General features: G+C 44.0%; 2 protein-coding genes across 2 annotated transcripts; one reads left to right on the plus strand and one right to left on the minus strand.

The window, feature by feature from the left end:
- Window positions 1-354: 354 nt before the first annotated feature.
- LOC128768876 (sphingosine-1-phosphate phosphatase 1-like) lies at window positions 355-6101 on the minus strand. Its single transcript, XM_053882105.1, has 3 exons — window positions 5172-6101; window positions 2981-3070; window positions 355-2350 (listed from the first exon to the last, which is right to left on the minus strand). Exons 1-3 carry the CDS (start codon window positions 5817-5819, stop codon window positions 1799-1801), a joined length of 1290 nt encoding a protein of 429 aa, XP_053738080.1. The 5' UTR covers window positions 5820-6101; the 3' UTR covers window positions 355-1798.
- A 1656-nt stretch (window positions 6102-7757) lies between these two features.
- On the plus strand, window positions 7758-24745 carry LOC128768232 (potassium voltage-gated channel subfamily H member 5-like). Its single transcript, XM_053880972.1, has 12 exons — window positions 7758-7900; window positions 9015-9138; window positions 11183-11289; window positions 11426-11554; window positions 12648-12763; window positions 13141-13533; window positions 13595-13687; window positions 13798-14227; window positions 17935-18134; window positions 18200-18452; window positions 18536-18732; window positions 22099-24745. The coding sequence occupies exons 1-12, from the start codon at window positions 7828-7830 to the stop codon at window positions 23071-23073; spliced, it is 3090 nt and encodes a 1029-aa protein (XP_053736947.1). The 5' UTR covers window positions 7758-7827; the 3' UTR covers window positions 23074-24745.
- Window positions 24746-24977: the final 232 nt, after the last annotated feature.

A 24977-nucleotide genomic window follows, 5' to 3' on the forward strand; every position in this document is an offset into this window, starting at 1 on the left:
TCTTTCAAAAATATAATAAGACAGCGTCACACAAACTATCGATGTTACTTTTCTCACGCACTCTAAAGTGCAGCGCGTCTTCTGATCATACTTGTTTTTTACATGTGAATTAATTACACATACGCGCCATAACTGAGTGCACATGAAACGTTATTCAAAATCAAGAAGTAGCTTATATTTTAGCGCCTCCTCTGGAGAACAAGGTGGAATAGAAGCTGAATTTGTGTAAGACGTGAATAAGAATAAAAAAACAGAAAACTTAAGAGATTCTGCCAGAAAATATGCTTTCAAATAGTAAAAAAAAAAAGACTTTTGTTGATTGATGGAGACAAATGAATTCACTTGAGACTAAACTGATTTGTTGACTTTATTGTTCGGAACAAGGAATTCAGACAGTCACATCTGTACAGTAGAATCCTTCATGAAGAACACAAACACTGTTACAGTACACTCGAGGTTTTCTCATCAGCAGAGTTAACACTGTTCAGCACGCTCGGATCTTAAACGTCACAGGAAGTTGACATGGAGAATCAAAGACAACCATGAGGTCCTTAGAAAAAAACAAAACTAGTCCACGAGTGGTTTGATGCGTCGCTTGATCAATTCAAAAACAAGGTGCACTTTGAGAGAAACTCAAGATAAATAGTGCATGTCGATGACTAGTCAGCAGTGCAGCAGTCCACATACAAACAGCAGCAGAAAGGCAGGTAGATGCTGACACTGCAAAACACTACATGAATTAAATAAAGAAGCAAAAGCAATAATCAGTGCATCAGTGATTAAATAATCAATAGCCAATAGATTTAATGGCACGGAAGAATACAATATTAGTGCCAAGCTATAAATACCACGCCACTCATTTGGAGTCGTTGCTTTTTTGGTCTAAAACGTTTAAAATAAAAAAAAAGTTGCTTATGATAAGTTCCGTAAAAGCAGCTTCTAATGCGTAAAAAAGGTATATTTTTTGTTAAAACAGCACTTAAATCCCACCTCTCACGGGTGCTCATTTCATATTTAGTTCATAAACTAAAAGGAACTTGATGATTTAATTCCAGTTGAGGTGAGATGGTGTCAGTTACCATTTTTCTGAGTAATTTCCCAGCCAGAGAAGAAAGGTTCCCTCCCAACTGGGCTTCCTTGAACTCACCTTGTTAGTTTCTAAGTCTAGCCGCCTCATCCGTGCGGTAAGGCAGCTGCTCCGCTCCAAATCTCTAGTGGATGATGGAGCTACTCATCCCATCTTAGAGAAACATTCCATCACTGAAAAAAATCTGTGTCTTTCAGGTCATGACCCTAAGTTACGGTCACGGGAGGATGGATGAGAAAAAAAAGCTAGCGAGTTGCTTCGCTCTATTTTCACGCTTGTTTTCACACCATTAAAGTGCGATCAAGTACGTGGATACTTTGAATGAAATAGAGTAACAAATACACTTGTTGGGTAAATATGAAATGAAAACCAAAATATAAATTCGACTGGTATGTTTAACCACAAACTGAGACAGTAAATACTTTACTTTTCATGAGGCATTAGTTAAACCTGATGGTGCCTTCACTGACAGTGGGAAAGCCCTCCATCATCAGCCAGGTTAAGAACCGAGGGAGGAGTAAATTGAATACATTTTTAAGTCTAAAAGAAAAGGACTCATTTCCAAATCTCTCTCTGTATAAACACCTCAGTGCTCAACTGGAGTTACAGTTGTTCAGAAAAATGAGTTTGAAAATGCAGGTCATGTAAAAACATGATGTGCCTCCACGCCGTCTTCCATCAGAAGGTGCACGCGTGGCAGCCCCACCTCACTCAGGCGAGGTTCAGGACCATGAAGAGCAGCGGCACCACGCAGACGCAGCTGAACCCCACGACGCTGTAGACGATGTAGCGGTATGGAAGCTCCACCTCCATGCGCTGCCTCGCCTGCCTGACGTCGTCGGTGGGCAGCCCGAACAGGCGACACAGGAAGGGAATAGTCAGTGCCTTCATGACCATCCTGGTGAGCAGCAGCACGGCCACCCCGATGCCGAAGCGCAGCACGGAGCACAGCACCAGGCCGGCACCGATGGAAGGGAAAGTCAGGGGAAGCGATGACGCCGGTGGATCTGACAACAGGCCCAGCTGGTAGTTGACATGTGAACCCAGGGCCACTCCCACTGCAGTGCCCAGGGCCTGAGCTGTGTCCCCCCGGGACGTGCTCCAGGAATCCAGGGAGAAGGCCACGAGGCCCAGGCTGACGTGGGTAAAGATCACGACTAGCGGGGCGTAGTGGTCCATCATGTAGAAGTTATCGATCTTGTCCAGGAATTGGTGGAAGACGGCCAAAATCAGGAGGCTGAACAGGAAGCCAGTGATCACTTCCTGTTGCACACAGAACACAGCAAATCAGATTTGGGAGTTTCTTCCAAATTAAATTAAAAATAATAATAGTCCAATTGAAGTTCCGCTTTAATCCTGAGGGAGGCGCTACACATCTCATGTTACTCAAGCAAAGCTTGGCAACATGAACGTCATAAATGCAAAATAACATCTGTTTTTATTGACCTGAAGCCGCGGCTGCTAAGCAACGTCTGATGCTGAACATTTACTCTCTATTCATGCCAGATCTTATCTGATCCACTCATTTATCAGCTCTTTCCACTAATAAACTGAGGTAATCCAAGTGCCACTGAACTGATGTTCCACTGCATCATCCACGGGCCACTGTAAAGTATTTCATAATCCTGTAAACCTGCACTCAATATTAGTAACAATCCGCTGCTGAAAATGAAAGCTATTACTCATATATATGTATATTGAATATGTATAATGTATTTACGTATTTATTTAAAATACATACAAATCGTTTGAAATGAAATGTATATAAGAACATTTTTTTATTTTTTAAAGGAAATTTTAAAAAGGTGTTTTATCTGGTGTCTAACTGACAGACTGAAGCACAATGTTTCCTAAAGTTTCAACATTTTTTCAATGGCTCTCACATGTGCTTACCAGGACTGAGTGCATCCCCATGTACACTCTGCTCACACACACCAGGACACTCCAGCTGAGAGCCACACACAAGCCGAAAACAAACGGGTACTAGAGAGGGAGGAAGAAAAATGTGGTGTTAACACAAAGACATCGATTCACGATGATATTAAGACGCACAGCAAGGGTAGCGCCAGGTAGAGTCGGACCAGTCTTTGCCCAGCTCTGATCTGCTGAGCTCTCATCTACGCTGGCTCAGAAGCATATTATTGATCAGCTCCATGAAACACGACTCCTTTATCAATTTCACTTGGACGAGGTCACCGCAGACTGAAACTCCCTGAGAAGTAACAACTGCTTTTTACACATCTTTAACTCGACTTATTAATGAGGGCGACTCTTAGAAACAGGAAGTCATTGTTCCTGAGAAGTGGTTACACAGCAAAAACGGTTTACCGGCTTCATCGCTGAGCTGACATTTTACTGAAGAGACTGGAGGGTTGTGCTGTAGATTTGTCTTCATGGTGAACAATAGTGTTAGTGATCAGGCAGGTGATGACTAAGGAGTTCATAAAATCACAGGTGAACTTCAGAGGGAGCAGCCTCACAGAGAGAAGGCCAACGCTTTGCGTCCAGGTTGAGGCAACTGTGGCCTCTAGGTTCCTCCCACTGTGTGAATACAAGATAAGTTTTATGAATCTCTTAAGTGTCATAACAGTGGGGTTACTGATATGATGAAAGCACAGGATGCTAATACATCACAAAATAAATCCTTCCTGAGGTGCTCTACAATGGAGAGCTCCACATTACTGACGGATAGAGGTGAACTGAAGGCGAGCCATTGTTCCACATCAAACCACTACTGACTATCAGTTCAGAAGGAGACGCAAGCAGCGGACCACACCAAACCTGTTCCTGACTTCTGTTTTCACTCCCCGCATTGTCTTGTTCTCGCCAGCTAATCTGCTGCGTTTATCTCGTCGCACAAATGTGGTGGTGGAGGATCCAAACTCTAACTCTCCATATCAGTGTTTGCGCAGTGACCTGGGCCTGACCCCGATGACACCGGCCCTAGACCAGACTCTGCATGTCGGCCTACCTGTGGCTCCTAACTCCACCACCATGATCTGAATTCCTGCACCGCATGAAGGAGAAGCATCAGAGCGGCGCCACCCTGTGTATCAGACCCGGCTGCTGTGCTCCCTATCAGATAGAGTGTTGGGGATTTAAGGGGATTTAAAAAATCAGTCTGGCAGGGCTGTGTTTTTAATATTACTTTAGTCTGACTTAGCACCGAGGGGGAAGCTGCTGGCACCTCAAACGCTTTAATCAGATCCGCTTTGAAATGAGGAGCGGGTACCAAGAAAAATGATATTTTATTGCGCCCATTTTTCTGCGCCTATAGGGAAGATATTATCTTCACATGTGGAGCAAAGTGGGGTTTAATTATATGAGCATAATCATCAGTCCTAGAGTTAGAACACTCACTATCTCCTCATCTGAACCTTCATGCAGCTCGGTTACCTTCTCATTCAAGCCCACACACACACTCCCCGGGGTCTGGTTCCCGGCTTGGACAGGTGAAGGTAACCAGAGCAGGAAACTTGAGCGAGAACATTGAAAATAAAATGAGCAGGAACCCCAGCAAAGTTTCCACTCGTGACTTGGTCTCCTTTGCAGAACCACTACTTCAACTTCCAGCCCTCTGACCTTGAGTTATCACAACTGAACACATAATAGAAGTCAAGGCCAAATGAGGACAAAGCAGGTTCAACGCAGCAGAGGGATGTTACATTTCCTGAGGGCCCACATTGCATACTGTGACTGTCTGGGGCCAAAAGGAGAGAAGAAAAAAACTTAAATTTAACTTCTAATTTGCAACTACAGCATTCTAAAAACGTGAAGTAAAAAAATATAGTTGCACTATGATGCTAAATATATTGAGTTTATATCAAAGATAAATCATAAAAGCACATTTTAACTTTTTTGTGTAGTATTACTATCTACACGGAATGATTTATTGTTGGATTTAAAATGGCAGTGAAGTACAAAAAAATCTTTGGAGGTTTTGATTCTTTGACTTGTATAGGGCCACAATGCAGGGAGAGGGCCCCACTCTGGTACGGTTCTGCTGCTTCTTAAACTTGAAGAAAGCGGTGATGCTTGGTTGCCTAAGTGACCCGAGTGGGGCTGTAGTGTCTCCAGCTCTCACCTCCCAGCGGCCGTAGGTCAGCATGAAGAGACAGAAGGGGATGGCGGTCCCGGTCATGGCGTGGGTGGACGGCATGCTGTACTCGGAGTTGTAGAAGACCTCCACCTTGACCACGGGAGGGGAGTCTGGTCTGGACCAGCGCACCATGTCCTTGGTGGACTGTCCCACGAACAGGTTCCAGGCCCAGACCACGATGAGCCTGCGGCTGACCAGGGCGTCCAGGTTCCAGTGGAGGAACGGGAAGAAGATGATGAAGAACATCTCGTTTCCCAGCTCGGTTCCCAGGGTGAACAGGTAGAAGAGGAACTTGTTGTGAATCAGGAACTCCTGACCCACGTCCCCGGTCAGGGAGTTCCTGCGGAGTGGTTTCGCTCTGGTGCTGTCCGGCCTGGTGCTCTCGTCCCCCTCGGTCCCGTTCACGAGAGGAGCATCTCCCGTCACGCCGTTCCCCAGGCTCGGGTCGGGACTGCGCCCGCGCTTCCTCAGCCCGGGACAGTCCGCGGCTCCGGGCGACTCGCCGTCTCGTGCGCTCGCTTTGTCCGAGAAGGTGCCCTGAACGCCGCACAGATGTTGGAACCTCGCGACGTGACACGGCTGCTGGAGATAGTTACACATCTGCACGAGCGTCTTGAGCGCGCCGGCGGCCATGGTTCCACAGTCGACAGCTCGGATGAAATCAGAGGCGGCGGAGGCACGAGTTCATGATCCGGAGCTGAGATTAGGAGGCAGAGCTCGGCGGACGTCGCATTCTCTTCAGCGGAAATCCCGGAAACAGCGAGGCACAGTTGTTACTGAGCTCCGGCGGCGTGGACAGACGTGAACCAGAGCATCCAAAGTCCGACACAGTTAACCATTACTGGAGGATGAACCGCACGATCGGAACTGCGTCAGGCACCAGGCCGTTATTCCGCTTCTTCTTCGCCTGTTCGCCTTTCCTTCATGACGTCATTATCTCCACACGACCAGCGCTGCCAATTACCACCCCCTGCTGCCCGATGTGCCGTACTACATCATATATACATATATATATATATATATATATATATATATATATATATATATATATATATATATATATAGAGAGAGAGAGAGAGAGAGAGAGAGAGAGAGAGATACATATATATATATATGTTTACGTCCATGGAGACCTCCTCTGTGCAAGACTTGCTCAATGGTTGACCGTGACACCTTTGTCCCTGCCTGGTCAAGTGTTTCCATTAGGGCCTTGGTTGTCATCTGTGGGTTGGTGTTGACCTCTGGGCAGATTTTCCTCGCAGGTTTGGGGGACACCTTACGCTTCCATCCACGGCCACTGAGGTTTTTAACAGTGTTGAAAGTCTTGTACTTCCTCTGGACGGTTGGAACAGGGACATCATACTGCTTGGAAATAGTCTTGTAACCTTTTCCTTCACTGTGGCTACGAACAAGACGCTGACACAGGTCCTTGCTGAGCTCCTTCTTCTTGACCATGATCACCAGAAATTGAGAATGACCTGAACACTTTCCTCCTATTTATACTGTTCGGGAGTGTGTGTGTGTGTGTGTGTGTGTGTGTGTGTGTGTGTGTGTATATATATATATATATATATATATATATATATATATATATATATATATATATATATATATATATATATATATATATATATATATATATATATGCAAACGTATCACACACACCCAATGAAGTGGCTTCATATCTAACAAATAATCATGTTTAAAACCAATGTTTACATATTTTACACTATTAAATCAGACAATTATTGAACAGTGTTATTGCCATTCAAATATTAATTAGGTTCAACTTTAATTCATTATTTAAGTACAAATCAACCTATTTCATTTAAGTTAATTCACCACTAAATAATTGACACCAAAACATGGTGTGGTCTTAGGCAATAAAAATGCTTTAATGAAAAACAATTTCTGACCCTCAGGACTCATGAAACTGTGTTTATTCAGTTCATATGTACAATAACTATCAAGGGCATGAAGCGACTCTCACATGACCAATGCATATTGCAAATGTAATGCCCTGATAATTATAATTTGGTTTCTGAAATGAGTTCACTTATTTCATTATTACTTAACACAAGAAATAAAACGCATTATTCCCTCCCACGATTATACTTACCGGACCAGATGTGGTGCACCATTGACAGTAAGTGGATGTGAAGGAGAGAGAGCGCCACACAATTGTTCACCAAACTAACTATGAAATGGTGACAATATGTTTTAATGTGATTATTAAAAGGCATTACAAATGTATGAGAGTGAAAAGTCACGTCATATTAGTAAAAAATAAACATTATTGGCATTGCTCTTTTACATATTACAATCCCACTTTTGTTATTCATATTTCATTGTGGCTCTAACAGTTGTGTTACGCTGTTTTTAAGTTAAAAATTCCAAATTAAAAATGTTCAATATCTTGCGTTAAAAACAGTTCGTGTAAAAGCTTCAATATCAAATTCAAATGACGCCGGAAATGAATTTACTAAGACTGTTATTCTCCTAACCACGGGCCGGATGTCGTAACTGTTCTTGCACTCACCTCTCCACGCTTGACGGCCTGATCCGCGCTCCTCTCAGCGGGGACCATTCAGGCGAGGACGACCACGGAGCAGCACCGAGTCTCTCCCCGGGACCCTGCACCATGCACGGGGGCAAGAGAGGGCTAGTGGCTCCCCAAAACACTTTCCTGGAAAATATTGTCCGGCGCTCCAGCGGTGAGTTTCACTCTCAAATTTGCTAATTGGTTGGATAATTGAAACAAGAAACGACTAAATACTCGCGTTGAGTTTCATAAAAATACATCAAATATATGGAAAGATGCATTTATTTCTGCAGTTAAATACAGCATGTGGTTTGTGTAAACTATAATGTTCACTATAAATCTTTATATTTCTATCACTTTTTAATAACACGCATATTGTTTTGACTTAATTACATTATTTGATAATTTGCCTCTTTTTTTAATGTTATTTTAAGTGTCAATTTTAATGATATGTTTTCATATACATATTCACTGCTGCTGGAGTATCGCAATTGTTACACAATAACCACTTGAAAACAATCATCCACTTAAAGTGCCAAAATACCACGTTTGATCTATAAAAGTGTGTTATTGCAGCCCTAATTTACATTTCTGAGTGAAATATGTCACATAAAACCTAAATATCTGTATAAAAATTAAAGATAAAATGTTGATTTTCATTCACCTCGCAAGCATGCACTTGTGTGTTTTACCCTCTGCAGAAGTTTAACGTTTTACTTTTCCAAATATAATCAAATGTGACGGTAATTTTGAATAAAAAAAAATATGTGTTCAAAATATTGGATATAGATGGTGGCTACATATCTCTCATTAATTGAAGTGGAGGTCTCACATTCATCAGTGAACTCCAAATAACCTCAAATTGAGCTGGTTCACACGTAGTGGAAAAAATGAATGACTTTTTTTTATCATTAATACATGTTCCTCATTAGTTCCTGTTGAGTCTATAAATAGCCCTTTATTCGACCGTTCATTTTGTTAAAATCATGCAGGCTTTAAATCGCTGAGGCGGCACTTTTCCTTCCAAACTCTTTCACAGCAGGCAAACTTTGCAGCACTTCATTCATTTTTAATCGACATTAAGGCTGCTACATGAACATTTTATAAACAGCCGTTATTACTGCTTTAATAATTCATGTTTTTACATTTGGTTTTGTTCCATATATGTAGAATGGTATCGGTTTAGTCAAAGAATTCTGCAGAATTGGGTCAAAGGTCAAACGATACCGTGTTGTGGACATTGAATTTGATGTTACTGTGTCTGGTGTTGTCACGACGAATCTCAGAAACAAGCTTCCTGCTGGGCAACGCGCAGATCGTGGAGTGGCCGGTGGTGTACAGCAATGATGGCTTCTGCAAGCTGTCGGGATACCACCGAGCCGAGGTCATGCACAGGAGCAGCACCTGCAAGTAAGAGCAACTCCAGCGCAGATGGAGCAAGACAAACACACAGGGTCGAAGTCGAGCCGATTCTCAAACTCATTACTTGATGGAACACTTTTTACAGATGCTATCACAACTTCAATTGTTACAGTGCATTATGGGGCTGGTGGAAGATGTGGATAAATAATAATAGCATGAAATTACGCCGTGGACCATGTATAGTTATAGTGCAGGTCAGCTGTGGCCTGCAGGCCTGACGTTTGACACTCCTAGTTGAGTGCATTAAAACTGACAATGGCTGGATTTATTTATCATTTGGATTTATCGCTGGTGTAATTATCGGCACAGAAAAATCTGTCAGGAATTCAGATATTCAAGCAAGTAAAAGTCATGATAATATTGATAATAACATGATAATATTGAAGTTTAATATTGAGACAATAATGGAGCTAAATATAGTTATTTAAAATGATAAATAATAGTGTATGAAAAAAATATAGTCGGTGTACCTTAGAATTGAAATGAAACCTTATATTATTATAATGAAATATTTATTTATGAATCACAACACTGTAAAATCTAGAGCTGTTCTTCTGGCTTTGGAGAGGTTCAGTGCCAGGTTGAAGATGGGATTTTCCCCTCACCTTCTGTGATGGCTTTTGAGGGTGATCCAGAGCACCTGGCTTCAGTCGATCACGATCTCACCCTCCTGAGGGGCCAGGCAGGAGTCTCTACCCAGAGACTTCTTTAATTGCTCGGCGTAGACTGGGAAATCTCTGAAGAGCCTGACGTTGGATGCTACACTCTCTGACTTCATAGCTCTAGCTTTGTCAACTAACTGGTTGTTTCGCCCCTGGGCTTCCGCCACCCCTGCCAGTGCCTGGTGAGCTCAATTATGAAAGCCTTTTCCAGAGAATGGAGCAGAGAACCATCTTGTCGGAGGCTTGCTGTTAATATCTCTGGGGGGAAGCCAGCGGCCGGGCCACATCCTCAAGCTTCCATCGGTCTCTGGCTGGACCACAGCAGAGGGAACGTCGTGGGTCTTAACTGAGCCACTGATAAACATTGGGCGTGAAAATATGGATGTTGTTTTTTCGAGCCAGATGAAGCTGATCAGGCACTTTTCCTAATACTCCAGATGCCACGAAGGCTACTTAGGAACATTGTGTGATGCAGTTTTTAATGCTAAGTCAGTTGTAGTGACTCTGTGTGTGCCCTGCTCTCTCACTCTGCCTGTCCTCTAATCCAGTGTTTTTCAACCGTTTTCTACCACAGCACCCTTGGTTCTTGAAAAAATGCTGAGTCACACCACCAAAGGAACCTCAGCTAAAGCGCACTTATGCTTAAAGTCCTATAGGAAATCCCTGTTCATTTGTGAAAAACTGTAGCTACTGACACTCGCTTGTTACTTTCCAAGGCTATTTGCAGAAACAAATTTCAGAAAATGTATTTGTTACAAATGTGTCATGAAAGGGGCGGGCAATATGGCAAAATATATCATAATTTATTTATGTATTTACTTTGATTTTATCACTTCTTGCAAAAACAATTATTCTTTCTCTCTTCACATTTTGGAGCGCATTTATTTTGTTGTGAATTTCGCTATTCGCCAACGTTTAAAACACGAAGCAAACTTTGACAGTCCATGAGTATCAATAAAGATTTGAAGTGAGACGTCACATTAGCCGTAAGCGCTGTTAACTCTGCGGTGCAGACAGTCTTTGGCGTCGAGGATCCGACAAGGATCGCTGCTTTGACTGACGGACAGATCAGTGCATCAACACACTGTAGCTCTACAGTAGAGTGGATAGAAAGAATGTCAGCGAATCCATGTGATCTCCTCACCTTGGTTGCTCCTCAACACGTTATTATTGCCATAACTTAATAGCATCATATCGCCCACCTCTATCTCCGGACAAACAAGGTGAAACTGGATCATTTGGCTCACTGGTGTGCTGCGGTACCCCAGTTGAAACACGCTGCTCTAATGACATCCAGCACCTCCTTACCACGTCCAGACCATCGGTGGATGACAAGCAATCTTTTCATTTTCTTCGTTGTTGTTGCCCAGTTTCATGTACGGAGACCTGACGGACAAGAAGAGCATCGACAAAATCAGACAAACCTTTGACAGCTATGAGTCCAACTTCTTCGAGGTGCTTCTCTACACAAAGAGTAGTAAGTGTCAAGGCCTTTCTTGATCTGCAACAAAACACCCAGATATTAAATATATGAAGTGAAGTTTCTACTAGAGCTTGAGGATGCCAATGGTGGACGGTGACCTCACTCATCAATGCCCATGGTCTTTTAACAGGGACCCCCATATGGCTCTACATGCAGGTGGCGCCGATCCGCAACGAAAATGACAAAGTGGTGCTGTTCCTCTGCACCTTCAGAGACATCACCCTCTTCAAACAGCCCATCGAGGATGAAGCTGCTAAAGGTAGGAGAGCTCATGTCGTGGGTTTAAAGAGTCCAGGTGTTGCTTGCACGGGTCAGTGGTCGCTGGTGTCTTCGTGGAGTCCCTGAGCGCCTTGCGACTGCATGTACACGGGCAAAGAAGAAACAAGCCAAGACACAGAAACAAGACAACAGAAAGCAGTGTGTGGAAGCTGTATGGTTAGAAAGGTGGGGGGAGGAGGAGGGGTCTTGTTTTGGTGCATCATGAAAAAGCCCAAACCTTGGAAGACCTCAGTGTTCCCGACAAGGAGGTGGTGTCATGGCTGTCTACGGAATCAGACCCAGTTGCTGAATTGTTGCAGGCTGACAGAAGACTCGGGAGATCGTGGGTAGATTTAACAAGGTTTATTAGCAATTACGTGAGAACACAGGAACGCTGAACAAAGGACGCTGATACCAGAACACGGAATGGGAAATACACTTAAGGGCAGGGGAAATACCTTAAACAGAAAAGAGGCGGAATATAAATCAAGCCTAACTAACAGGGACAATGCAAACTCATTGGGAAATAAACTCACGAGGCCAAATAAACTGAAAGCGCTTGGTGGTGGAAAACACACACACCAGGAAATAACTATGACAAGAAGGAAAGCAAAAGGTGAGTGATACAAAGCACTCACACACAAGCAAATAGCGAGAAACAGAAAACTGAGCGAGGAGTACAAACTAAGTAGGCGGCAGAAAGAAGATCAAGCGCACATGGAATTTAGAAATGTACAATAGGAGAATGAGAGAACGGAGGGTCAAGAGAGAGTTTACCGTGAGGATGCGAAGCAACCATCTGGCATAAAAGCACAAGAGAAATGAGACATGACAGGTGGTTTTTGGGGAAAGGGAAGTCACACTCAATAAAGAGATGGTTGTGTCGCTTATAATGGTCCAAATCCAAGACGAAAATGATGGTCCAGAGCAGGAGGTCAGATCAGGGCCGGGACTCAGGAGTAAACTATGTAAAGGTCAGTAAAGCAGTGCGGACTAGGAGGTTTGGTTGTTATTAAGTCCATCGGTTGTCAGAGAACAGATGACTGGTCCATCTATGTGACTCACTTGCCATGAGATGCGTGTTGGTCTGACAGGTTGGACCAAGTTTGCGAGGCTAACGCGAGCGCTGACCAACAATCGCAACCTGGTGCAGCAGATGGCACCTTTGAGCAAGACGGAGGTGAACCACAAACCTTCCAGACTGGCTGAGGTAAGCAGATTTCATGTTGGATTAGCCAGCAAAAACCTTCACTATGCAAAAGTTTAGTCTTTTTATTTTGGGAGGGGGAGGGGGGCGATAAAGAATAGCCTGCATGAAACTGCTGACGCTGCTAAAACACATCCCTTTGTATTTAAATCGAATCGGCAATATGATATAAAGAACCACAAATCATCCAATAAAACTGCGGTTTAATGATTTATGCCTCCTTATGCGCGTTTGAGTTCTCAACTGGGAAATCGAGTAAAACTCATAACCAGGCGATCAAATCTCTTATTTGCTCTGGAGATTGTTCCATATGTAGAAGTGAAGCACTTGTATTATTCATAATGAGACTTGTGTTGACTCGGTGCTCCTCGCGCTTGCAGGCGCTGCAGCTGGGATCAGATATTCTCCCGCAGTATAAACAGGAAGCTCCCAAGACGCCGCCACACATCATCCTCCACTACTGCACCTTCAAGACCACCTGGGACTGGGTCATCCTCATCCTCACCTTCTACACCGCCATCATGGTGCCCTACAACGTCTCCTTCAGAACCAAGCAGAACAACCTGGCCTGGCTGGTCATCGACAGCATCGTGGACGTCATCTTCCTGGTCGACATCGTGCTCAACTTCCACACCACCTTCGTGGGTCCCGCGGGGGAAGTGATCTCCGACGCCAAGCTGATCCGGATGAACTACATGAAGACCTGGTTCGTCATCGACCTGCTGTCCTGTCTGCCTTATGACATCATCAACGCCTTTGAGAACGTGGACGAGGTAAAGATATCGCCACAGATTTGCTGGTCGAGGATCCATTCCAACCCTCTCTTGTGAAAAGGAGGCCATGGTGGCAGCCGCTCCTGCAACTCATCTACGAGAAACATCCATTTTCCACCGGAACAGCACCAGAGCGGAGGATTCAGTTCTGCCGGTGAGAACAACATCTTCATCCTATTTTCACCATGTTGGGGGCTAGAGTGTCCCTGATCTCACAACTGGAAACTGGAGTGCTCAGAGAAGATTTGCTTCTTCCTCCTTCAGGGTCTCAGCAGCCTCTTCAGCTCCCTCAAAGTCATCCGCCTGCTCCGTTTGGGTCGAGTGGCTCGTAAGCTGGACCACTACCTCGAGTATGGAGCGGCGGTTCTGGTCCTGCTGGTGTGCGTCTTTGGACTGGTGGCGCACTGGCTGGCCTGCATCTGGTACAGCATCGGTGACTACGAGGTCATCGACGAGACCACCAACACCCTGAAGACGGACAGTTGGCTGTACCAGCTGGCTGTGAGCATCGGGACTCCGTATAGGTACAACGCCAGCGGGACGGGCCAGTGGGAAGGCGGACCCAACAAGGACACGCTGTACATCTCCTCGCTGTACTTCACCATGACCAGCTTGACCACCATTGGCTTCGGAAACATCGCTCCGACCACGGATGGGGAGAAGATCTTCTCTGTGGCCATGATGATGGTGGGCTGTAAGTAACTCACCCTCACTGTCTGCATTTTACTGCCCTGAAAAAAGTGGAACTGTAACAGAGTTACAATGCTAATATGTGCTTCAAAATGTCCATAATAGATTTAAAATAATTAAACTGTGCATGTAATATACACATTATTGTAAGATATTCATATATATGAATATTCATTTTAATATTCACTTATATACAAGTTAATGTCTTGAAAATATGTGTATGTGTAGAATTTCAATTTTATAAGAATTTCAAGTCCATTCAGAGTAGTGGAAATGCTGGCCATTGTGTAGTGAAAAACCTCCCTGAACAAAAGCAAGATGCTTTTGTTTGCTTTGGTTCAGGGATTCTTCCATGTTTGTTGTTGTTGTTATCATCCTAGCTGCCACGTGTCTTGTGCATCAGTGGGATCAGTGGACCAGGAACTCCTGCACTGACAAAGGTTCCCTGTTGTCTGGAGAGTAAAGTGTTAAATAAATATTTTTTTGTTGTAATTAATTAATTGTAATTAACTTATAAAGTCACACCACTAATATAAGGAAAAAAAAGAAGAACACACCTCAAACTCTATATTTCAATGGCCAAAATTATTATTTCACAGCATTAAACCTTCAAAAACTGGGACAAAATGAATTACAATTATTAGAAAAATTTTTTAGAAAAATCATTTTCAAAAATCCAGTAATTCAGCAGAGAGAGAGTCTGTGTCATAGCGGGTATCAGAATAATTAGGATTTATTATTGGAGGAATTGGAGCCCACACATTTATAGCCTGATCTATTGTGAGCCAGTGAACCGTAGCTTGATTCCATTTGTGCGTTCCTTTGTCCATAACTTGCTAATGGAGTCTTGCGGAAGTCGATGCACTCAAGTTGCGTGTCGACACGATAATGTGGCTGGCAGACCTCGCAGGCATCCAGCAGCTGCCAGTAACAAAGCATGTTGTCGCGTGGGAACCTCCATCCCGAGCAACTAATGTCTCCATAATCGTCAGGCGTCTGAAAATTCCACTCATTTTCAGTCTAAATGTGCATTAACATGCATTGAAGTGCAGTCGCGTTTGCATTGAATAGAAATACTAATAGTTCTATATGAATAATGTTAGACAGGAAGGTCAGTTTTGAGATTCACCTGCTGCTAAATAACACTATAAATATAAGGTTCTGTAGGGCTGCACTCAGAAGGTTGTTAACAAGAACCTTTACCCCAGCATCATGAGAGAGCACAGAGACTGCTGTATTGACGCGCTGAGGCAGAACCACTGGGGTTTTTGAGGGAGGTGTAGGGGTTGGAGTTCAATAGCACGTGGATGTTGTGCTGAGTTAGGATTCTTCTGTTCTATCGAGAAACCAAGTCGCATGGAGAAGGCATCTCACGAGTGCAGGTCTGACTGTTTTGGGGGAAACACTCCATCAAACTTTGGAACGCTGAAGGGATTAAGTACATGCAGAATATGTAATACAATTGAAAAGCCTGGTTTTACTGAGGTTCAAATGTGGCTCATTCAAGGATCGGATTTTGCTCTCCATTATTACTTCATTAACAAGTATTGTTTAGAATGATCCGAACACTGAAACCCAAAAATAACTTATGTACAATGGCAACCTGCTGTAGTAAATCCTAGGTCTACTATCTGACAAAACTACACCAACAATTGTATTATGTAGTAATGGACCACAGCAAGCACAGAAAACTCCATTGTCATTGTAAAAGACCCAAGGCACAGTTGTTGGGACACAGGAAGAGGAGAGACAGTGTTAGGACAGAGGATGGTAGAGGTACCAGGGACAGAAGAGAGACGACCACCGAGGCTCACGGATGTAAAGGAGGACCTGAAGAGGTGTGAGCAGATCAAGTGTGAGGTGGAGGAAAGCTGTGGACAGCCCTGATGGAAAATGCAGACAGTAGAAGAATGGTCTGTCAAAAACACTCCCATCACTAATGGTACAAGTCCCATAATGCACAACAGCTGAAGCTCTTGTTACATTGTGAGAGGTTGAAATTCAAAGCTCTTCCTGTTGTCAGTTGTCCCGCTGTACTCTTAGCCCTAACTAGCTGGGACAAGCAGCAATGAGAATGCTTCTAGCATGAGTTATAAAAAACACAAAAGATCATGATGCTCTCACTTGTCCATGCAGTTGTGTTAGCATGTTGAGGCTAGCTTATGTGTAGGGACCAATTCCTGACAAAACACCATCCTTGTGGGGACCTTATGTCTTCATGGTCCAAACCTCAATTTGAGGATGAAGACTTCAAAATAACTGGGTCTTTATAATTGGGTTTCAGTTTGGTTCCGAGTCATGGTTAAGGTTAACCATGTGTTTTGGTTGGTTTGGTTTAGGGTGAGAGGCTGGGGAAAGGGTTATGGCAATGAGAAACCTCACAATGTCCCCACAGGGATAGCAATACAAACGTGTAAAGTGTGTGTCTACGCTTATCTATCCTTGTGGCTGCCAATTTTGAGGAAACCACCTCCTTGTGTGGCCCCTATGCTGGACCCCACAAGGTAAAGCCTCAATTTAAGGATGACGTCTTCAAAACAACAGAGTCATTGTTGTTGGGTTTAAGTTTGGTTCAGAGTCCTGGTTAAGGTAAGCCATTTGTTTTGGATCGTGAGGAAAAGGGAGTGAGCATTATGGATATCAGCGGTCCCCACAGGGGAGTCAATGAAATGTCCCCACAAAGAGAACAGTACAAGTGTGTGTGTTTCCCCTGGTCACTCTGAATGATGGAAAAATGCATAGCAGCAACAAAAAATCAAATAGTACTAAAACTTGGGCTCATAAAATTTTCACAAAATAATGGCTGCAACTGTTGCAGTGCATTATGGGACTTAGTCATGAGCTGTTACTTCTAACATTGTAACATGAAATCGATCAAATCCAAACTCCAGATGCGGATGAAGATGTGAACAGCAGCTAATGCGGTGTTTCCACCTCCAGCGTGACGCTTCTCGCCCCGCGGTTCCTCAGTCACGACCCTCCTCCTCTGACCTTTGTCCCACTCCTCCAAAACAGCATGCATGGTGACGCAATAAGAGTGAGGGAAACCCAAAGTGACAGCTGAGCTCCAGCACAACCAAACAACTGGCCAGTGCTCTGCCAGCGTTTCGATCACTAAGGACACTCCGTCACACACAAGTGCTGGGCTCAATTACAACAAATAAATCTCCTGGTACAGATACAGTAGAACGTGACCGCGCAGAGGCTTGGGAGGAAGGAGTTTGCCTGAAGGCTCCAGTGTTGTGAAGGGACAATGAGCCGTGGCGCGGGATGTGTATGCTAACCTCTGTGATCTCCTCGCGGTGGCTGAAGACGATTCTTTCCCCTTCAGTGGGCAAAATCAAACGATAAGAGATGATGAGTGACTCTTTGAGGTCACCGCAGCGCACCAGCAGAGCGCTCTGGAGATGTGTACATTATGAAGATTATACAGGGCGGATCCACCTCCGCGGAGCGTTTAACCTCTTCATCTATTACAGCAAGCACATTTGTGTGTCTCCTGTACCAACTGGAGTTTAAAGTAAAGCATTTACAGCAGTCACAGTGAGAAACTGAGTAGCAGATTTGCATCAATTTCTACAAGAGTTTCTCTTGAATATACACATTAGATGCATTAAATCAGTGGGTCCCAACTAGACAAATGCACTGTAAACATCCCATAAACTTAATATAATGTATATTTCCAAAACCACTGCCTCCTGTTTCCCGCAGCCCTGCTGTACGCCACCATCTTCGGAAACGTCACCACCATCTTCCAGCAGATGTACACCAACACCAACCGCTACCACGAGATGCTGAACAACGTGAGGGACTTCCTGAAGCTCTACCAGGTTCCCAAAGGTCTGAGTGAGCGGGTGATGGACTTCATCGTGTCCACCTGGGCCATGTCCAAAGGCATCGACACAGATAAGGTACGAGGCTCTTCTCTGGGGATGGTTTTGAGTTTGTGGATTCCAACCTGTTGTGTTTCTCTCAGGTTCTGTCCATCTGCCCCAAGGACATGCGCGCAGACATCTGCGTCCACCTGAACAGGCAGGTCTTCAACGACCACCCGGCCTTCCGTCTGGCCAGCGACGGATGTCTGCGGTCGCTTGCCGTGGAGTTCCAGACCACCCACTGCGCACCCGGCGACCTCATCTTCCACATTGGCGAGAGCGTGGACACCCTTTGTTTCGTCGTCTCGGGGTCACTGGAAGTCATCCAAGACGACGAGGTCATCGCGATACTCGGTACGTCCCCCATGACATGAAGCATCACAACTGTTTTCTGTCAGTATTGAACACATCCTCCTTCAATAAATCTTCCCACGCAGGGAAAGGGGACGTGTTTGGAGACGTGTTCTGGAAAGAGACCACCATGGCTCGGGCGTGCGCCAACGTTCGCGCACTGACTTACTGCGATCTGCACGTGATCCGGAGAGACGCTCTGATGAGGGTTCTGGAGTTCTACACAGCGTTCGCCAACACCTTCTCCCGAAACCTCATCCTCTCCTGCAACCTCCGCAAAAGGGTGTGTAACTGAAACAGATGGCACGTGAGATTTCAGCATTTCCCATGATGCTTTCACACAATCTTCTACATAACAAGTAAATAACAGCACTGCACAATTTTTTTTGAGAATTTGCAAACATACACACAGACATTACACACAACTGTACATACTGTGGCACACGCAACATTTATTTCCTCATTTATGTATGTTTTTGGAATTGATTTCCACATTTATTTTAAATTATATTCACATTCACCACCTATTTCTATTTATTTTCATATTTTATTAATTGCAGTTTTTGTTTCAGAATTTCCTTATTTCTATCCATTCCATTTGTTCCCCTAATTTACATATATATATATATATATATATATATATATATATATATATATATATATATATATATATATATATACATACACACACACACATATATATTTTTTAATGTATTTTTCCATTTACCTAATTTCAATATTTGTTTCATTTATGTCCCTATCTCCACATTTATTTTGTCATTTCATTTATTTCCATATTTATTTCAATTAAATCTTTAATTTATTTATTTCCTTTTTCATTTATCTTCCCAATTATTTATTTCTATATTTATCTAATGCCAATATTCATTTTATTTAATTCTATATTTACTTCCTCCTCTCAATATTACTGCCATTATTTTCACATTTCTATTATTTTTTAATCAATTCCGATATTTACTTCGTTACTTTTGTATGCTATTTTGTATGATGTGTGTTTCTTTCATTTCTCCACTGCTTAGACCATCTGAATGCGACTTGTTCACACTGGACAAGAAACAATATGCTGCTGGAGTGAGGTTTACACATTGTACAAAGGGAGAAATTGCAGCAATATCTTGAGCCCTAACTGCATTGATACTGCAGTGCACATGGTGATATCTCGAGATATAATATTTCTTAAGTCTAAAAAGCTCATTTGGCAAGTGTCCAGAACACAATCTCACCACAAACTATTATTTTCCTATTATTTAATTTATTTCTATATTTACCAAATGTCAATATTCATTTTATTTATTTCAATATTTACTTCCTCTTCTCAAAATTACTGCCATGATTATTTTCATATTTTTACTTTTTTTTGCTTCCTTATTTTTGTATTTATGTTCACTTCTATTACCTAACTTAACTATTTTATTATTCATTTTGACAGATGTATGTTTCTTTCATTTCTCCAGTGCTTAAATCATCTGAATGCGACTTGTTCACACTGAACAAGAAACAATATGCTGCTGGAGTGAGGTTTACACATTGTACAAAGGGAGAAGTAAACATGCAGCAATATCTTGATCCCTAACTACATTGCAAACGGTCTAAAAAAAGTCTAAAAAGCTCATTTGGCAACTGGCCAGAACACAATCTCACCACAGCAGGAGTTAAAATCCGCTATAATGTCTCCTCGTAACACACATTAGAGCTTGCAGAAGTATCACCCACAGCTTTAAGAGAAGTCCGTATATCTCTGCATTATTGTCCCGCGGGACCTTGAGCCGTGAATTTTTAATGTGCAGCCTCTACTGATGTCATTCTGGATCTATAGCTGAGCTGGTTTGTATGGATTTCAAACAAGTGGCCGTGTGAGAAACGATCAAAGACGCACTTGAAACTAGAGCAAACAAACTGAAAACGTGATCTCGACAAACAATCGGCTGATTTTTGTTGACTGTTTGTTTACATTGAAGTTCACATGGCAGGCAGTTACGTAACCCTGGTGTACCAGGGGCCGCACAGTTGCTGCTGCAGCAGCACCGGGTCACAACAGCTTCAGCGCAAACCACCACTCCATGCTGAAAGATTGATGGCGGTCCTTCTTAAAATGTTTTTAATGAAAATAAAGCCATCTATTATTCACGCGAGCGGCAGTTCAAGTGTGAAGCCGGTTACATAAATGTACATTGTTTCCAAGGCTGTGTCCGAGCCTGTTTTCGTGATTGACCACAGAGAGGCTGGAAAGCTTTTCCTGCCGACCTGAGCGACTTGATCGAGTCGGTTTAACAATTAGAAAATCTGATGTCACGTCTTTTTAGATATATTCAGACAGAAATATTAGGGCTCCTGATTATTTCCATTGTCTACTATTTTGAATTACTGTTGAACCTAAAGTTGCTTAAATCATCTCACTGAGACACCATACGTTATTAAACGTATAGTAAAGTATAGTAAAATAATGACACGTAATCCAGGAACATGCTTTAACCCTGTGAAGCACAGACCATGAAACAGTTGACAGAGAGCTCCTTTTCTTTAAAACGGAGGTCTTTATTGGTCCTTGAGAAGAATTTAAAATAAAAAAAGGAGAGAGAAACTGAGGACACTTCACTACATGCAGACTGACAACAAGTTAGCTCGCTGCTAACCGACGTGCTAGCTGTTAGCTCAAGGGTGAGTGGCGTCACAGACGAAACACGGAACACTCTTTCATCATTCTACCATGGTGTCGAAGCGGTTTGCTTGTCCTTAAGACGCGTTGTCTTCACAAACAAAACGAAGCCACACTTCTGAACACTACGACCCGTCGCCGCTCGAACTCCTCCGTGACTGTGACTGAGGCGGTCAGTTGGAAGTGGTGAAGCGACGGTGGCCAGTTGTAGTCGGACCTCAGTCAGGAACCAGTTAAAGGAATAGAAATGAACATATCTTAATGATTCCAGAGAATGTGATCTTTTCTCACTGCTTCTCATGTCAAAGAAATTTTGTTGTCGACGTAATGATGACAAACTAATTGTTGCAGCCCTATGAAATATCCTCTTCTCCATAAGCGCATGAGACAAGGCTGAGAGAATCTTGTCCGGAGCTCCACACAGCCCTGAGATCTTGGCCGTCGGCTCGTGGCCCCGGCCCCTGGGTGAAGGCGGTGAGAGGATGCAGACGTCCCCAGAGCCTGCCATTTGAAGGCTGTGTCAGTGAGCACTGGCTCTCTGGCTAATGAGAGAACCACCTGTACCACTGTTGGCTCCTCCAGGCTCTCGGCACACACACACCCCAACAACAAGCACAATTAACAATGCTGCTTGTAAGAATCATTATCGCACTTTATCTTGTGATAGCGTTATATCCACATGTGAGTGAGTGCTAGGAAGTTGTGTCCCCACTTCCTGCCTTGCCTTTAAGGGACCTCCCACTAGAAATCGCTGTGTTATTACATTATTGCTCCATTAACGTCCCCCCTTGCGCTTTTGTGCTCTCAAGTCTTTAATATTTCAACGTGCCGCTCCAGATTGTTATCCAAGACTTTAAAGCTACATTATACATGTGTATTCTGTTTCACTAAAGTGGAGCGGCCGCTGCACGTCTCCACGTTGCAATGGAAGTGTTGTTTTTATGAAGGCGTCCCACATTATCTCTCTTGCAGATCATCTTCAGGAAGATCGCCGACGTGAAGCGAGAGCAGGAGCGGCAGAGGAACGAGGTCGCTCTGTCCATTCCGGAGGACCATCCGGTTCGTAAGCTGTTCCAGAGGTTTCGGCAGCAGAGGGACGGGCAGGCGCCTGGGGAGAACTCGTACCTGGAGCACAACTGTGTGCAGGTGGAGCCGCAGCACCACCAACGTCCGAGCGACGCGTCGAAGCCACCAGAGGCTGGACCTACTGTGCAGACGAGTGGTGGGATGGATGGAGGTGCAGTCACCCCTCAGAGCTCGCAGGTGCTCACCCAGACCGAGAAGTCTGAGATCATCTCTGTTGAGTCGAAACTAAAGTCGAGCACGGAGAATCAGAAGGGAGCTGGTGCCAGAGTCGGTGCTCGCGGTTGGGCGAAGTTCAAGAGCGCCACTTCTGCGCCTCCTCCAGTCGCTGTCGAGCCAGAAAAACAGGTGAAAGAGGAAAAACCGAATCCTGTATTGACATTGCATGTAGGTGCCAGTGAAACCCAGGACTTGGAGCAGAGCGGGGAAGCAGGGGGCGTTGAGGAGAGAAGCGTCCTGCACAAAACGGACTCCTGCGACAGCGGCATCACGAAAAGCGACCTACGCATCGACCGAGCCGGAGATCTGAGGAACTCCTTTGAGCGAAGTCCAATGGATCCGAGCCCCATGGAGAGGAGCCTCAGGTCGGACAGCGACTCGTCGCTCAAACACTCCTTAGCGCACCCGGCGTCCGAGCAGGCGCTCCTGCAAGCGACACTGTACGAGGCCAAAGTGGAACTGAAGGGTGACATTCAGGTCCTGAGCGGCCGGTTGTCCGTTCTGGAGTCTCAGGTCAGTGAAGTTCTCAGGTTACTGTCAGTAAAGCGAAGACTTTCATTGCCGCCTACGTCTTCGCCAAAACCCAGAATAAAAACTCAAGATATAGCTGCTGCAAGGCCTAAAGCAGACGATGGACCTTTTTGAAACTCTTGTTGCCACTGGACTTGACTGCATGCAAATGTAGCTCTCCCGTCACGCGAGCACAACAAGCACACTCTGAGCAAAACTCCACCATTGCCATTATCCTGGCAGTCAAAGCACCGGCTAGCCACTTTTGTCAAGTCACATTAAGGCTCTCAGAGGAGCACATCTACATCTCCTCCTTGAGGATGAAGCAGCACAGGCTCCAGAACACATGAATATCTACCAATCGAAAAAGGCCAGCACACAGTAGTCAACCAACACGTGAGCATCAGTAAAACCACACTTCACCCGTCTGGTCATTTGCAAAGCAACCTGAGAATCCCTGCTCCTGCTGCTCTTCTGACAAAGACCCCTCTGAAATTCTCCATCTGTTAGTCAAGCTACATGAGATTGATTTTGATGACTTAAATCATCAAAAACTCAGATTAACGGCTGAAAAAAGTGGTAAAAAGCCTTATGCCACGGTTAAAATACTGGTTCTGACAACAGACCAAGCAACAACCATACATATTAAGCGCTCATAACATTTGTTTTTTAAATGAATCTTTGCTTAAACATCTACAGGGATGGAGCTACAAGCCACTTCGGTTGCCAAAATGAACACACATTCATGATGATGTCAACTGTAAATGGGTTGTTCAAACTGCTGGTCTTCTGGATCCTCACAGCCACTGCTGTCTTGCCCTGAACACGCTAGGTTCCTTGTGTGGGTGAGGACTGGAATGACACTGCCCCCTGCTGTCTTTTGAATGAACTGCCTACCACTTACATTTCAAATGCCAAAAAAGTAATTTGATAGATGAAACAAATGTTCACATTAATGTGCGAAAAAGCTGCTTGGCAGAGGTCTGCACTCCTTTCTTGAGCAAATAAGGTTCAACGGCAGCTTCAGTTGCAAAGGATCCCCGATAATCATCTGAATAAATAATTTATAAGACAGTGAAATATGAATATGGCTCTGGCACAGTAATTTCAATTGTATGTTGAGTTACAGGGGCTTCAGAGATTTACTTAACAAGACTGCGGGGACCTCTTCATTAGTGTATGTGTCATGCTGTTTTGCTAGGTTTGATTTACGCTCTGGAGAAACTGAACAAAAGCATCCTGGTGACTCCTCCCCTCTCTGAGATGATGCGTTTAAGTGGCTCCCGCATTATAGATTTTTTCCCCGAGTGCTTATTAGTAATGCAGTCTGATCGTTGATAAGGCTAGAGCTGGCAAACCCCATGTGATCCGATGGACGGACATGTTGCTTTTACGCCCGTCTAGTTCAACGTCTGATGGACAGCGGTGGGATGGAAACCTGTGCCTTACGTCGTCGCAGCCTCAGCCAGGGATGCATTACTGAGGTCCCACTCTCACAAGAGCAATAACATAAATCAGCGGGTGATGCAACGAATCCCACACGGCAACTATGCAAACCCCTCTCGCTGCTCGGTCCCATGTGCATGTGAAGTAGATGCAAATGCAAACGTGTTTCAGACTGCAGGAGATCGTACGCCTTCACATGAGCCTGTATGGAGCCCATTTTGGCACATTTGTCGAAGAACATGACCGGAGACCGTTGAATCCAACAACATTTTTACTTCCTGACCTTTGAATACTTTAGTGACTCACATGTAAAGAAAGGAAGTTACATCTTTACAGACTGTGGATGGCTTCTTCGAGATCATGTTGGCATGAGAATCTGTTTTACATGGCTGTTTACCTGAGCCTGCATGCATGTCGATCCAGTGTCCTGTTCTGTTTGACATAAAGCACTTTTACTCTACAAGTGTGCTGGATTCTATTGGTTCTTTTGCAGGTTTGAGATCCATTCCAAATGTAAAGAAATTTCCCTTTAGAGTTTTGAATCAATATATTTATTAGGGGTGGGATTCGATAAAAAAAAAGTAATTAATTCG

This window comes from Synchiropus splendidus, chromosome 12 (genome assembly GCF_027744825.2).
Source record: "Synchiropus splendidus isolate RoL2022-P1 chromosome 12, RoL_Sspl_1.0, whole genome shotgun sequence".
Classification (NCBI taxonomy): domain Eukaryota; kingdom Metazoa; phylum Chordata; class Actinopteri; order Syngnathiformes; family Callionymidae; genus Synchiropus; species Synchiropus splendidus.

Excerpts from the sequence above, each read along its gene's own strand:
- LOC128768876 (XM_053882105.1), bottom strand. The coding sequence starts at position 5,819 with ATGGCCGCCGGCGCGCTCAAGACGCTCGTGCAGATGTGTAACTATCTC. Across the intron at positions 3,071-5,171 it reads TGACCTACGGCCGCTGGGAG|TACCCGTTTGTTTTCGGCTT; the intron begins GTGAGAGCTGGA and ends CTCCCTCTCTAG. Across the intron at positions 2,351-2,980 it reads TGGGGATGCACTCAGTCCTG|GAAGTGATCACTGGCTTCCT; the intron begins GTAAGCACATGT and ends TGTGTGCAACAG.
- LOC128768232 (XM_053880972.1), top strand. The coding sequence starts at position 7,828 with ATGCACGGGGGCAAGAGAGGGCTAGTGGCTCCCCAAAACACTTTCCTG. Across the intron at positions 9,139-11,182 it reads CACAGGAGCAGCACCTGCAA|TTTCATGTACGGAGACCTGA; the intron begins GTAAGAGCAACT and ends GTTGTTGCCCAG. Across the intron at positions 13,688-13,797 it reads CGGAGGATTCAGTTCTGCCG|GGTCTCAGCAGCCTCTTCAG; the intron begins GTGAGAACAACA and ends TTCCTCCTTCAG.